Source organism: Mirounga leonina, unplaced genomic scaffold (genome assembly GCF_011800145.1).
Source record: "Mirounga leonina isolate KUSES-001 unplaced genomic scaffold, KU_Mleo_1.0 Mir_127, whole genome shotgun sequence".
NCBI classification, from domain to species: Eukaryota; Metazoa; Chordata; class Mammalia; order Carnivora; family Phocidae; genus Mirounga; species Mirounga leonina.
In genome coordinates, this window is record NW_023270316.1 from 30,165,605 (window position 1) to 30,179,414 (window position 13,810).

The 13,810-nt window shown below is 37.0% G+C and overlaps 1 protein-coding gene across 7 annotated transcripts in view; it reads left to right on the plus strand.

The window, feature by feature from the left end:
* The window catches only part of MYCBP2 (MYC binding protein 2), a 271,010-nt gene that overhangs the window by 228,458 nt on the left and 28,742 nt on the right, over nt 1-13,810 (plus strand). For all 7 annotated transcript variants that reach the window (XM_035003215.1, XM_035003216.1, XM_035003219.1 and 4 more), the window contains 7 exons: nt 2,101-2,258; nt 3,618-3,817; nt 4,680-4,829; nt 8,022-8,182; nt 9,221-9,377; nt 9,560-9,784; nt 12,444-12,509. In XM_035003215.1, coding sequence (XP_034859106.1) covers nt 2,101-2,258; nt 3,618-3,817; nt 4,680-4,829; nt 8,022-8,182; nt 9,221-9,377; nt 9,560-9,784; nt 12,444-12,509 — 1,117 coding nt within the window. The remainder of the gene's footprint in view (nt 1-2,100; nt 2,259-3,617; nt 3,818-4,679; nt 4,830-8,021; nt 8,183-9,220; nt 9,378-9,559; nt 9,785-12,443; nt 12,510-13,810) is intronic.

Genomic DNA, 13,810 nt, shown 5'->3' on the forward strand with positions numbered 1-13,810 from the left:
AAAAAAAAAAACCCAAACTCTTACCATTTGCAATGACATGGATGGAACTAGAAGGTATTCTGCTGAGCGAAATAAGTCAATCAGAGAAAGACATGTATCATATGATCTCACTGATATGAGAAATTCTTAATCTCAGGAAACAAACTGAGGGTTGCTGGAGTGGTGGGGGGTGGGACAGATGGGTTGGCTGGGTGATAGACATTGGGGAAGGTATGTGCTATGGTGAGCACTGTGAATTGTGTAAGACTGTTGAATCACAGACCTGTACCCCTGAAACAAATAATGCATTATAGGTTAAAAAAAAGTAGGAAGGGAAAAGTGAAGGGGGGGAAATCGGAGGGGGAGACGAACCATGAGAGACTATGGACTCTGAGAAACAAACTGAGGATTTTGGGGGGGGGGGGATGGGTTAGCCTGGTGATGGGTATTAAGGAGGGCATGTATTGAATGGAGCACTGGGTGTTATACACAAACAATGAATCATGGAACACTACATCAAAAACTAATGATGTATGGTGACTAACATAACAATAAAATAAAATTTAAAAATAAAATAAAATTAATTAACTTAAAAAAGAAGACTGTAGACTTTACACATAAGAGAAACTATGACTCAAGTGTTTTTATATTCAGCCAAGTTGAAATATCACAAGCATATAGTAATTCAGGTAATAGAGCATCTTTGAGCTATTCTTTAAAAAAGTCTTGACAAACTCAAGCTATTACAAAAGATAATAATGACTCCATTAAATCAGTGGGGGATAGAAGGGTGGTTTTGTCTCGCAGGTGACATCTGCCAGTGTTTGAAAACATCCTAGTTTGTCATAACTAGGCTAGTTCAACGGGCATCCTAGTATGGAGAGGTCAAGAATGTTGCTAATCAACGTACAGTACACAAGACAGCCCCCCACAACAAGGAATTACAAGCATGACCATATTTATAAGAACAAGTCATTATCTTTTTAGGTTGTATAACAATTCTTTTTTTTTTCCAAGTTGTTGGATAAGCTTCCTCTGAAAGCACAACAAATGTCCTGAGTTTTGTAGTAACACCATTTATAAAGTGAACTAAATTAATGTATCCCTGTTCTCTGGGCATTCTGGAACCTGTTGGCCCATGCTGACATCCAGGCACAGTATTCACAGCCTGTTCAAACAAGAATGTATATACCCTTAGAGAGGTGGTGAGTAAAGAAAACAGCCAGGGAGTTAACTACTTCCTAGGAAACATAAGCTTGACTGATGGTCATAGGAGTTCAAACCTGGCTTGAATAATGGAAAAGAAGTCCAGAACTCATGGTGGGCAAAACTGTCCCTATTTGGAATGAGGTAACAGAAAAAAGAACACATGAAAAGAATGGTTTGTAATCTTTCTTAGAGAGAAAGTAAGGAAAGGTATTTCTCTTTTTTATAAAAAGCCTCAGTAAAAGAAAATATATAACCATATTAATAGCTTTTCAAGTATTTTTTAATGTTGCTATAGTAAATAGAAAAATTGTTAGTTTACTTAAACTGGAATGAAAATCATTGAGTTCTTCTAGAATGTCAGTATAATATAACTCTATGCCAAAAATCAGTTTGTTACCTCTCATTGCACTTAGTATGGCCATGCTCTAGAAAGGGCTGTGGCAACACTTCCCAAGAATGAGAAACCTAATAGAAAACTCAAGCACAGAAAGAAGACTGAATTGTTTCACTTTCCAATTTATTATGTGTGTACATACCTATTTTCTTTCTCTTCTGTGGTCTTATGAATATATCTGTCTAGGTTTCTTGAATATCATGATATAACTTCCACCACAATGCTTTTGATTCTGAAAGGAGTTTAGAACATTTAATGCCTTTTCTTCTTTTTCATTGAAAAATGCAAAGTAGATTTAAGAAAACCGAAAGTTTTAGGACACAGTTTCTGAAATCAAATTCATTTGGAAAGATCAAATTGTGATTTAAAGAGAGATTATCAAGTTGGCTTTGAATTTGTGTATTTTCTACAGGAGGTATAGTTTCATATATTTGACTACACTATTATAAATTAAATATAGTTTCACTTTATTCACTTTTTCTCCTAAGTTTTTATCTGTCATCATATTCTGTCTGCAGTTTGGAAACTAGTCCCATAACCGATACTGATCTTGCAAAGAGAACTGTCTTCCAAAGATCATACTCAGTTGTTGCTTCTGAATATGATAAACAACACTCCATTTTACCTGCACGAGTTAAAGCCATTCCTAGAAGAAGAGTTAACAGTGGAGACACTGGTAAGTATAAAGATAAAAAGATTGTGTGGTCCAAATGGTTTTATTTGTAGATATTTTTTTTAATCTAGTTTTTGAGGGGTGCCTGGATGGCTCAGTCGTTAAGCATCTGCCTTTGGCTCGGGTCATGATCCCAGGGTCCTGGGATTGAGCCCCACATCGGGCTCCCTGCTCCGCAGGAAGACTGCTTCTCCCTTTCCCACTCCCCCTGCTTGTGTTCCCTCTCTCACTGTGTCTCTCTCTGTCAAATAAATAAATAAAAATATTAAAAATAAATAAAATAAAATCTAGTTTTTGAAAGGAAATGGATTAATTTTAAATTGTGGTTGACATTCCTTTTATGTGACACACCCAAAAGTATGCCTGTCTGAATTTTGCATCTCGGTTGGAAGAGACACCTAGAGACCATTCAGTGATAACTCAAGAATAAGTTGACCTTTAAAATCTTACCCATTAGGTTCTAAGCCAAATGTTGCCACCATTATCCCTTCTACTAAGTTTCAGTGAACTAGTAGTTCCAGTGACTTACACTTTCACAATTATATTCTCATTCCTAATAGAACCTTCTAACTCTTGGAGCTACTTCCACTCTGAATAGATAATGTGGGGATATAAGTAGCTCTTAATCAATAAAAAAGTTAAATAATCTGGACTAGTTGGTATCAATAGCCCCAAAATAGAGCTGCTTGATTCTATGTCAAGAATAAAGAAAGAAATCCAAGAGAAAAGGATAATATGATGATTTATCAGGCAGCCCACTTAACTAAAATGAAGATTCGGTGTAAGATTTATAGATAGGTAATTATATATCATATATAGATTCCATTTAGGGAAAAAATACAATACTTAGCTTTTAGAGTGTTTTAGCAAGCATGAACTTTAGATTCAGCCCTGAATTCAAAAAACAATGCGACAACTTAACAGCTACATGATTTTAGGAAAGTAAGATATTTATCTTTTGGGATGCCTGGGTGGCTCAGTTGGCTAAGCGTCTGCCTAAGCCTGGCTAAGCTCAGGTCATGATCCCAGAATCCTGGGATGGAGTCCTGTATCGGGCTCCTTGCTCAACAGGGAGCCTGCTTCTCCCTCTCTCTCTGCCACTCCTCCAGCTCATGCTCACACGCTCTCTCTCTCTGTCTCTCTCTGACAAATAAATAAAATCTTTTAAAAAAAAGTATTTAATCCTTCTCAGCCTCAGTAAAAATTGAAGTTGTTATGATTTGTGTCACATGCAAAAGAAAAAAAAAAAACCCTAAGACGCTAGTGAATAAGCTAGATGCTGTTATTTTTAATATCATCTTAAATATATTAATTGTATGTATTATCTATGAAAGTTAATTTTTTTTTTTTTTTAATAAATAGAAGTTGGTTCTTCCCTCTTGAGACATCCATCTCCTGAGCTTTCCCGGCTAATCTCAGCCCACAGCTCTCTTTCCAAAGGAGAACGAAATTTCCAATGGCCAGTTTTAGCTTTTGTTATACAACATCATGATCTAGAAGGTCTTGAAATAGCAATGAAACAGGCCCTAAGGAAATCTGCTTGCCGAGTTTTTGCTATGGAGGTATGAATACATTAATGGGGTTATTGATTCATTGATCATACATATCATTTGATGACTTTTTTGTGTGTTAGCTCCTTTTCTACCCAACAGAAAGTTCAAAAAATTAAGAGACATTAGCCAATCAAAAATATCAAATGTTCACATCAAAATTAAACTTTGTTTATGAATATAAATGAGTATAGAGGTCCATATTTAAGCACTCTAAAGAAATTTATTTCTGCACTGCTTTATTGTTTGAATCCTGTTAGTATCTTTTTTAAAAAAGCTTTTTGTAATAAGGATGTCATTTCAGATAGAAGAATCATGAAAAAGAGATAACAAGTAGAGCTTTTGAGTTATAAATTTAACTATAATAACTTTCCTGAGTCTATTCTCTGGAAATGATAGGATTGCTATCTATCATATTTTTATATGTATTATATATATTTTTTTAAATCTTTTTTGTCATGAATATAATAAATAACCTGCCACTTCATTGATGATGGGAACAATGTAAATACATTTAAGTATATAACAGCTTGTACAGACTTGAGAAACATTTTGTGTTAACCCTAAATGCAAGTTGGGGAAAAAAATGTGCTTCGGCAAATTAATATGAAGATGAATTTTTGAAATAAAAAGTGGTTTGAAAAATATTTCTGTGTTACATTTCATAAGTATTATTTTTCCTATTATATTTTTTACTTGGGACCAAAATTATTGACTATTTTAAGTTCAGTGTGTTTTCAATGAAATGAAGGTCAGATGTGTTTAGTATCTTTCCTTGAAACACTTGGTCCATGGAGTACTTTGTTTCTTACTCAGAATGTTTACTCGCATATTTTCTTTTTATCTTTGACTCATTTAACCATCATTCGTTCAGGCTTTCAACTGGCTTCTGTGTAATGTCATCCAGACGACTTCTCTACATGATATTCTGTGGCATTTTGTGGCATCTTTGACGCCTGCCCCAGTGGAACCAGAGGAAGAAGAGGATGAGGAAAATAAAACAAACAAAGAAAATGCAGAACAAGTAAGTGAGATTTTGGGGGCTTCTCAATTGTCCATATTTTTATAGAAGAGTAGAACCATCTTCAGATAATGCAATAATATGCGTGAGCTCATTCGCAAATTATATAACCTAAAGGCAAGAATAAAATTTCAGTGCTGTGGGCAGTATATTCACTCTATTTAGTGAAAGTTTTTTCTCCAGGAAAGATGTGATCATTCAGTTCTGATTTCTCACTGTAAGACAGATAACCAGGGCAACATTATTCTATGGAAAATCTATCTACTTCACAACATTGCTGTAAGTTGGCAGAGAGTAAAAATATACCGTGTAGGGACATGAAATTTAAAAATGTTTGCTTGGCTAGAAAGGACTTGGATTTTATAGGAAGCAATCTGCATAACGGAAAGGCATTGACTAGAACCCTAGAAACCTGGGTGCTAGCCCCATTTCCACCTCTGTAACAGTGTGACTGTGGGCCTCATTTCCGTATCTGTAAAGGGAAAACTAGACAGCATTTAATTCACTTGCAGGCATCCTAAATTATATGCTTAATATTTTATGATTAATTTCCAAGGATATCAAGCAACATCATCATAGCCAAAGTCTTAAAACTCAGAAGGAAACAAAGTATCATGAGTAAGAACTAGTAGAAACAAGAGGCAAGGGAAATAGACATTCAACAATTTCAGTGGTTCTAATTGATCTATTTATAGTATAGCTATGTTTAATGTGTTTAAAGAAATAAAAGACAAACTTTAAAATATAATAATGTAAGAACTGTAAGAATGACAGATTTGAAAAAGAACTAAATAATTAACATGTAAGAATTATATATTAGTATAATAATTAATGTTAGAAAAAAAGCAGTGAACCAAAAAAAAATCAGTTCTGAAATTTACAGCAGATTAGTCAAAAAATTGGTGAATTGTAAAAGAGACCTGAAGAAATCATCCAGAATAAAACAAAAAAAATGAATTGCTTTAAAAAGTGAAAAATATGAGAAGGTGTAACATTTATCTAATTGGAGTTCCAGAAAGAGAGGATAGACAGAATGGAAAAGAGGTACTATTTGAAGTGTTGATACCTGAGAATTGTCCAGAATTGATTACAAATGACAATGCATTGAATCAGGAAGCCCAGGGAGCCCCAGGCAAAATAAAAAGAAATCATGGTGGGCAAATCATAGTGAATTATCTGAACAAGCAAAACAAAGAGCAGGCCTTTAAAGCAGCCACAGAGGAAAAAAATTACACTTAAAGTAGGGACAGTGAGAATGACAGCTGAGTTTTCAGTAACAATATTGCAAGTTATAAGACAGTGAACTTTTTTTAAAAGGCAATCAATTGATATTTTCAGTGTGCTAAGAGGAAATAACTGTCAATCCAGTGAATCTATCTTTGTAGAAGAAGGGCAAAATAAAGATATTTTCAGAAAATAAACAGACAAATAGATATTTGCCACAAATAGACTGTTAGAAAGGAAAATTGTAATGCGCTTCAGTTACAAGAGGAGATCTCACATGGAATATCTGAGAATGAAAAGAAAAGAAAGTGTTACTTCTTAACAAAGACTGTATAAAAAGTGACAATGTGTAATGGGAATGATTTTTAAAACTTAGTACCAAAATACAGGCAGCAGTACCATATACATGAGGAGGCAGGTGATAGTGTTGAGTGGGTTGATAATGATTTTGATTAGCTTTAGATTAAGTTGAGTGTGTGTCATTACCCAAAGAATAGAAATAGAGTGTATAGGGAGAAGGCACCTGGCTGGCTTGCTCGGTGGAGTGTGTGACTCTTGATCTCAGGGTTGTGAGTTCAAGCCCCACATTAGGCATAGAGATGACTTAAAAATAAAATCTTTAAAAAAAAAAGAAATAGAGTGTGTAATTTCCAAACTCATAGAGAAATGAAAAAAAAAGAACTCAACCCCTCCCCAAGAGGGAAAACAAAATAGAAAAAGTGGTACAAATAGAAAGTAACATATTAGAAATAAGTACAAAGAAGACTAAATCTTCCATTTAAAAGACAAAAATTGGGATGCCTGGGTAGCTCAGTTGGTTTAGCGTCCCAACTTGTGATTTTGGCTCAGGTCATGATCTCAGGGTCATGAGATAGAGCCCTGTGTGGAGGCCTATGCTCCATGGGGAGTCTGCTTCTCTGTCTCTGCCCCTCCCCCGCCCCGCCCCCGAGCACACACACTCTGTCTCTCTCTCAAATAAGTAAGTCTTTTTAAAAAATAAATAAGGGGCGCCTGGGTGGCCCAGTTGGTTGGAGCCTTCAGCTCAGGTCATGATCTCAGGGTCCTGGGATTGAGTTCTGCATCAGACTCACTGCTTATCAGGAGTCTGCTTCTCCCTCTCCCTTTGCACTTCCCCACTGCTCATGCTCTCTCTCCCTCACTCTCAAATAAATAAATAAAATCTTTTAAAAAATAAATTAATTAAATAAAAAACAATAATTGTCAGAATAGATGAAAAAACAAGAGGTAGTTGCTGTTTATAAGCATTACATCTAAAACATAAGCATCCAGGAAGATTAAAAGGGGAAGTTTAGAAAAAGATATACTGGACAAACACCAAACAAAATAAAGTTGGTGTGACTCTTTTTAACATCAGAAAAAAAAGAAAGCTTTAAGACACAATTACTAATAGGGATAAAAAAGCTTTCTACAAAATGATGAACAGTTCTAAACATGTATGTATCAATAATATAGTCTTTAAAATATTAGGTAAAAATTGACAGAACTGCAAGGAGAAATAAAAAAATCCGCAATTACAGTGTAAGATTGTTTCACACCTTTAACAACTAAATATTCCTGCATAAGAAACCACCCTAAAACTCATCGGATGAAAACAGTTGCCTGTTGGCTGACAAATCTGTGCGTGAGGCGCAATTTCTGCATATACATAGAGTCACCCTGTTAGTAGATTTGTGAGCACAGCAGAATCGATGCAGATACAGTATTCATTTGTTTGGTGATTTTATTTATGAGTCACCTCATCACTTTTTCCCTAAAAGATAATACAGACATAATTAGTTAATCTTAATGTGTGTTTTGGGTATGGTTTGGTTTTGGTTTTATTTACATTTCTGTTACATGACTACCTTTACAGTATACATAACACTTATAAGTATACATAATTTTTGTGTGTGGGGGGAAAGTTCTTTTCAGCATACAGACTGATCAACCTGCTTTCACTTTCTGTCTCAGGAGAAAGACACAAGGGTATGCGAACATCCTCTCTCAGATATAGTGATTGCCGGTGAAGCTGCTCATCCTTTACCACACACATTTCACCGCTTACTTCAAACAATCTCCGATCTTATGATGTCCCTCCCCAGTGGCAGTTCATTACAGCAAATGGCCCTAAGGTAATTTTACATCTAAGTGTTCTAGGTACAGTGGAGGAGAGATTTTATGTAATATTCAACTCAAAATGCTCGAAAGACCTTTTTAAATAGTAAGATACGAAGAATCTCTACATTATGTGAATGGTGTTTCACTCATTACTGTCATAATCTAGAATCATCTTCCTTAGCTCACACCCGTTTGCCGCTCTGTAAAATGAGGTTGATACACTTCTTAGTGCTCTGAATTATCAGTCTGTAACAGTTTTCCTCACTTCCCCCCTCTTCTACCCCAGGTCACTTGTCTCAGTGCTACCCAAGAGTAGACTCTTAAATGTCACAAAAGGGAGAGGGAGAATGAAGTCTCAGAAGCAGAAATCAAAATAGGGTTTTGAATTGAAAAGAATTTTGAGAAAAATGGAACCTTAGTTATATACGAGGCAGCCTAAGTCTACCTTGGGGAACATCGCCTACTTCTAAGTCTCAGCCTGCTAAGATTTTAACATTACTCCTACATTGTGAACCTTGTTATCAGAGCTACATATGGGGCCGCACATATAAATGATTTTTATCCTCCACTGATTTTTATAAGCTGTAAGGTGATGGAGTGATTTGGGGCTACCCACAGCCCTAATGATAAGAGCAGCAGAGGGGAGATGGTGTTTCCTCCTCACAAGATTTTTGAAGTGCAGTATGTGTTATATACATTCTGATGAATTAGTATAAAATTATAAGACTAATAAATTTGAGAGGCTGTTTCAGTTGGGATAACACTTGTCTATCTGCGAAATTGATTTATTACCTTTTTTGTTTCTGTAGCCTTGATCTTCATGGCTACAGAAGCAAATTTCTTTATATGTAAATGTATTTTTCTATGTGTAAAATGAGTGAACTTTCTTTAGATCTTACGTTGTTGCAAAGAGGTAGTGCTATTATTCCATGATTTTTTTTTCATTTCTGTTTTTCACCTGGAACATTTAAGATTTTTTGAAATACTGACTACAGAGTGCTTTTCCAGGATTTCCTTAGGAATTATTTAATATATTGCTTATGCCTTTTTAGGTGCTGGAGTCTGAAATTCAAGCAGTCTGATCACCAGTTCCTCCATCAGAGTAATGTCTTTCATCACATTAACAATATTTTGTCAAAATCAGATGATGGAGACAGTGAAGAAAGTTTTAGCATCAGTATTCAGTCTGGCTTTGAAGCCATGAGTCAGGTCAGTCATTTACCACCTGTTCTGTGTTATCCCGCTAACATTCAACAGTGTACAGAAGGAGAAACTGCAAGTTACTCCTAAACAATCGGATTCATTTGTTTCTTACCTCATGTCTTGTTTGTTTTATTATCATGAAAGATTTCCATTTCAGTGTTGTAGTAACGTACATTTGTTTCTGGTAGGAATTGTGCATAGTAATGTGCTTAAAGGACTTAACCAGCATTGTTGACATAAAAACTTCAAGCCGACCGGCCATGATTGGCAGTTTGACAGATGGTTCTACAGAAACCTTTTGGGAATCAGGAGATGAGGATAAAAACAAAACTAAGAACATCACCATCAACTGTGTGAAAGGAATCAATGCCCGCTACGTATCTGTCCATGTGGACAATTCCCGAGATCTTGGGGTAAGAAAGGAAACTTGATTTGTGGCTCATTAGTTCTTTTCAGACCCTTGGTGACCATGCCCTATCATTTTGGAGCTTAGCAAAAAGATTTTCATGTGGAACTTCACCAACCAAACAACATTTTTATGTTTCCCAAATAAATCTTAAATCTAAAAACAGATGAAGAGGACTGGGGCACTGTGGAATACCAATTCTAAAAAGAGGTGTGATTACAGATAACACCATGGCTCCAGCTAAGCAGAGTAAATGAATGCCCTATAACTGCCTACCCGAGTGCCCTTGTTTCAGCTCTTCTCTTGGTCTGAAGTCCTCTCCTTAAACTCTGCCTATCAGATTCCTCCCAGAATCTCGAAAGACCAGGAGAAAAATCCTCTCCCAGTACATCTTCTATAAAAATTACTCTTTCCAGGGCGCCTGGGTGGCTCAGTCGGTTAAGTATCTGCCTTCGGCTCAGGTCATGATCCCAGGGTCCTGGGATCAAGCCCCACATTAGGCTCCCTGCTCAGCGGGGAGCCTGCTTCTCCCTCTCCTCCCTGCTCGTGATCTCTCTCACTATCTCTGTTGCTATCTCTGTCTGGCTCTCTCAAATAAATAAAATCTTTTTTAAAAAATTACTCTCTCCCTTCTCTAGGTTCTTTTTTATATTACTCTGATGGCACTTAATACACTTTGACCTATTGTGTAATTAGCTCTCAGTTTCCAGCCCTAACCCTTAGCTGTCATGGCAGTGTTGGTGGGGTATCTAGACTAACCTGAACAGTCATAATTTATATTCTTCCTAGCACTATTCTGTTCACATGTTTCAACTGAATTAAGTACTCCTTTACAAAAGGCAGTCAACAAAGGAAAAAGAGGCCTATTTACTTGAGTGCTAAGAATCAAGAAGAAGGCACCAGTTGCCAAACCCACATGCTTCTATCCCCATTCCTGGGGAAGGATACTCCTTAGAATTTTTCCCTCAGAATGGGTGTGGCTTGCTAGCAGATACAGTATTAATAAATCCCCTTTGACCATCGCCAAGCTTCTCCCATCCCATTCATGTATTTCCTTTCCCAGAAAGAGCCAGAGTGGTGGGGTTGGGTCTTGGGTGACCCAGATGGAATGCCAACCTCAGAAGTCCAGTCTGCTATCAGAACACTCCTTGCCATCGATGCGCAGCCACCCCCAACTCCTGTTCCCTGGTAGCAAACAAGAAAAGGGAGTATAGCTAATATATCATAAGCTTATCTCCTTTTAGGAGCCAAGAGTTTCAATTGGCACAACTACTTTATCTTACTAGAAAGTCAAGCGTAAGAAATCAAAACATTTTTTCTAGCTAGAATTTACTGTTCAGTACAAAGTTATCTTTGATTCATGGTATATTTTAAGCCAGGACATATTCTCTGTCAGAAAAATGATTGCAATCAATTTGACATTTTTCCCTTCTAGGGAGATAATTGTAGCAATATTCTATTTTAAAAGCCCTAGTAGGTAAGCCAACATCTGCTTTCCTTTTAAGAAACCTCCTCTAAGTTACATGCATCCTTGAGGCTGGTGTACCTCTGTGTCCCCACCTGCCCACACCACCAGTGCCTTATGCACGGCAGTTGTTGGAATTGCATCAGCCTAGAGCTGTTATATAGCTAAGTAGGCAGTTCTCTAAGGAATTAATGTGCTAATCTGTTTCTTGATGTGCCTCACATAAAAGTTACTTAACGTTAAGGTCTCTGGCTCTAGTACCAGCATGATTCTTTTCAGTACTTAAAGATACTGAACTTCTGCGGCTGCCTTCGGCTCAGGTCATGATCCCAGGGTCCTGGGATCGAGTCCCGCGTCGGGCTCCCTGCTCTGCGGGGAGCCTGCTTCTCCCTCTCCCTCTGCCTACTTGTGTTCTCTCTCTTATCTCTCTGTCAAATAAATAAATAAAATCTTTAAAAAAAAAAAAAAGATACTGAACTTCTGTTCGTATTTATTTCATGTGTTAATGTTCCTTCTCTAGTGTGGCAAGGACCTCAAGAGGATAGAACCCATCATTCTCATATATCCTTCTCCAAGTCTGTAAGGCAGTCTGGGTACATTGTGACACTCACAAGTATTTGTTGATTAAGCCACCTGCCTTCCTTGCTTTTACCTCCAGAAGCAAGGAAAGTATAGCAGAGAGAGTGGGACAAGAGTGACAAACAGAGTTGTTGAAAGGTCTCATGATAGAGATAGAATTTAAATCTTTAGACTTTGGGGGCACCTGGGTGGCTCAGTCGGTTAAGCAGCTGCCTTCGGCTCAGGTCATGATCCCGGGGGTCCTGGGATTGAGCCCGCATTAGGCTCCCTGCTCAGCGGGGAGTCTGCTTGTCCCTCTGCCCCTACCCCGCTCATGCTCTCTCTCTCTCTTCCGAATAAATAAAATCTTTAATAAAAATAAATAAACAAATCTCTAGACTTTGGATAAAAAGAGGGAATGCCAAGCTCCTCTTTCAGAGCCCATGGAGACTGAAGGTAGAATTTGTGAGAATAAGACAAGACTGGGGTTGGTTGTAAGAAAGTGGTTGGTCGGGCAGAGGGAGTGAGATCAGTTAGGAAGAACGATGACAGAGTTAATGTGATATTGGTAGGCTTTAAGAAATCATTGTAAATTCAGGAGCAGGAATATGGAATAATAATTGTTGTGAATTGTCTATTTTAGAATAAAGTTACCTCAATGACCTTCTTAACTGGCAAAGCAGTAGAAGATTTGTGCAGAATCAAGCAGGTAATTAAAATTTTGTCATTAAATGTTTTGCTACCTAGGGAGAAATTCTTCTCAGCCTTTACTGTTAAATTCTAATTTTGGCATGCTACCAAAGTATTATAGAAAATCATCTGTTTACAAAACACTAAACTGACAAATAGTCCAGATATAGGAACATTTACAACCATCCCTGTGCTAAACATCTTATCCGTTAGTGCCCTAAATGTTCTCCTGTCATGAGTGATTATACTGTACCTACAGTCCTCCACTCTGCCTCCAGCTCCTTACAAAGAGTCAGAGTGCCTTAAATGCATCATAGATCAATACACAATCAACACCTACTCTTCAGGTTAAAATGTAGATTATTGTCCTCTAGCCTGAAAATCTATCACTTATAAAACTAAAACTGTATCCAGGCTGCAAGTTGATTTACACACCGTCTCTAGAAACAAGTTAGGTTTTGTTTGGGCATGTATCTGAGATTCTGTATAAACTTGTATGACTTGTGTTAGTGAAACTTTACCGAAGCTGTTCTTCTCTAGCTACTTTATCCCATAAATGTTGACCACTTGTTTTGCTTTGTTTTTCGAATCATATTGAAAGAATGAATTGAGATTTTGGATTAAACAAATAGTGGGGCGCCTGGGTGGCTCAGTCGCTAAGCGTCTGCCTTCGGCCCAGGTCATGATCCCAGGGTCCTGGGATCGAGCCCCGCATCGGGCTCCCTGCTCCGCGGGAAGCCTGCTTCTCCCTCTCCCGCTCCCCCCGCTTGTGTTCCCTCTCTCGCTGTGTCTCTGTCAAATAAATAAAATCTTTGGAAAAAAAAAAAAAGTAAATTTTGTTTTAAAGGCTAAAAAATTTAGGGAAATAATCCTATTCAGTGAGATACTATTTATTTATGCTCAATGCTCTTTCTAGAAAATTGGCATTATCAATTAAAATAATATCAATTTAGATGTCTGTATAAATAATGTAGAAGTCCTAGGTCACTTCTCTTCGACATCAAATACCATAAGAACAGTTTTCATTTTATCAAGTGAATAGTGTCAAAAACCATTTCACAGTGCATTGAAATTTAATCCTTGAAAAAAAGTTATATTCTCAATGAAATGCAGTGAAATAAGGAATCACAAATGTGAAGTAACATATAATTTTTCTTCAAAAGTAAAACATATTAAGTAACTGCACATCAAAAATGTTCATCTTTAAAAAAAAAAAAAATGCTTATCTTTAAATGGTGCTTTAATGTGAAGATGCACAAAACAGGGCCCGATGCTGATCTTGTGAGTGTTTCCACTTAGAGTCAGTGTAGGGAAAGGGCA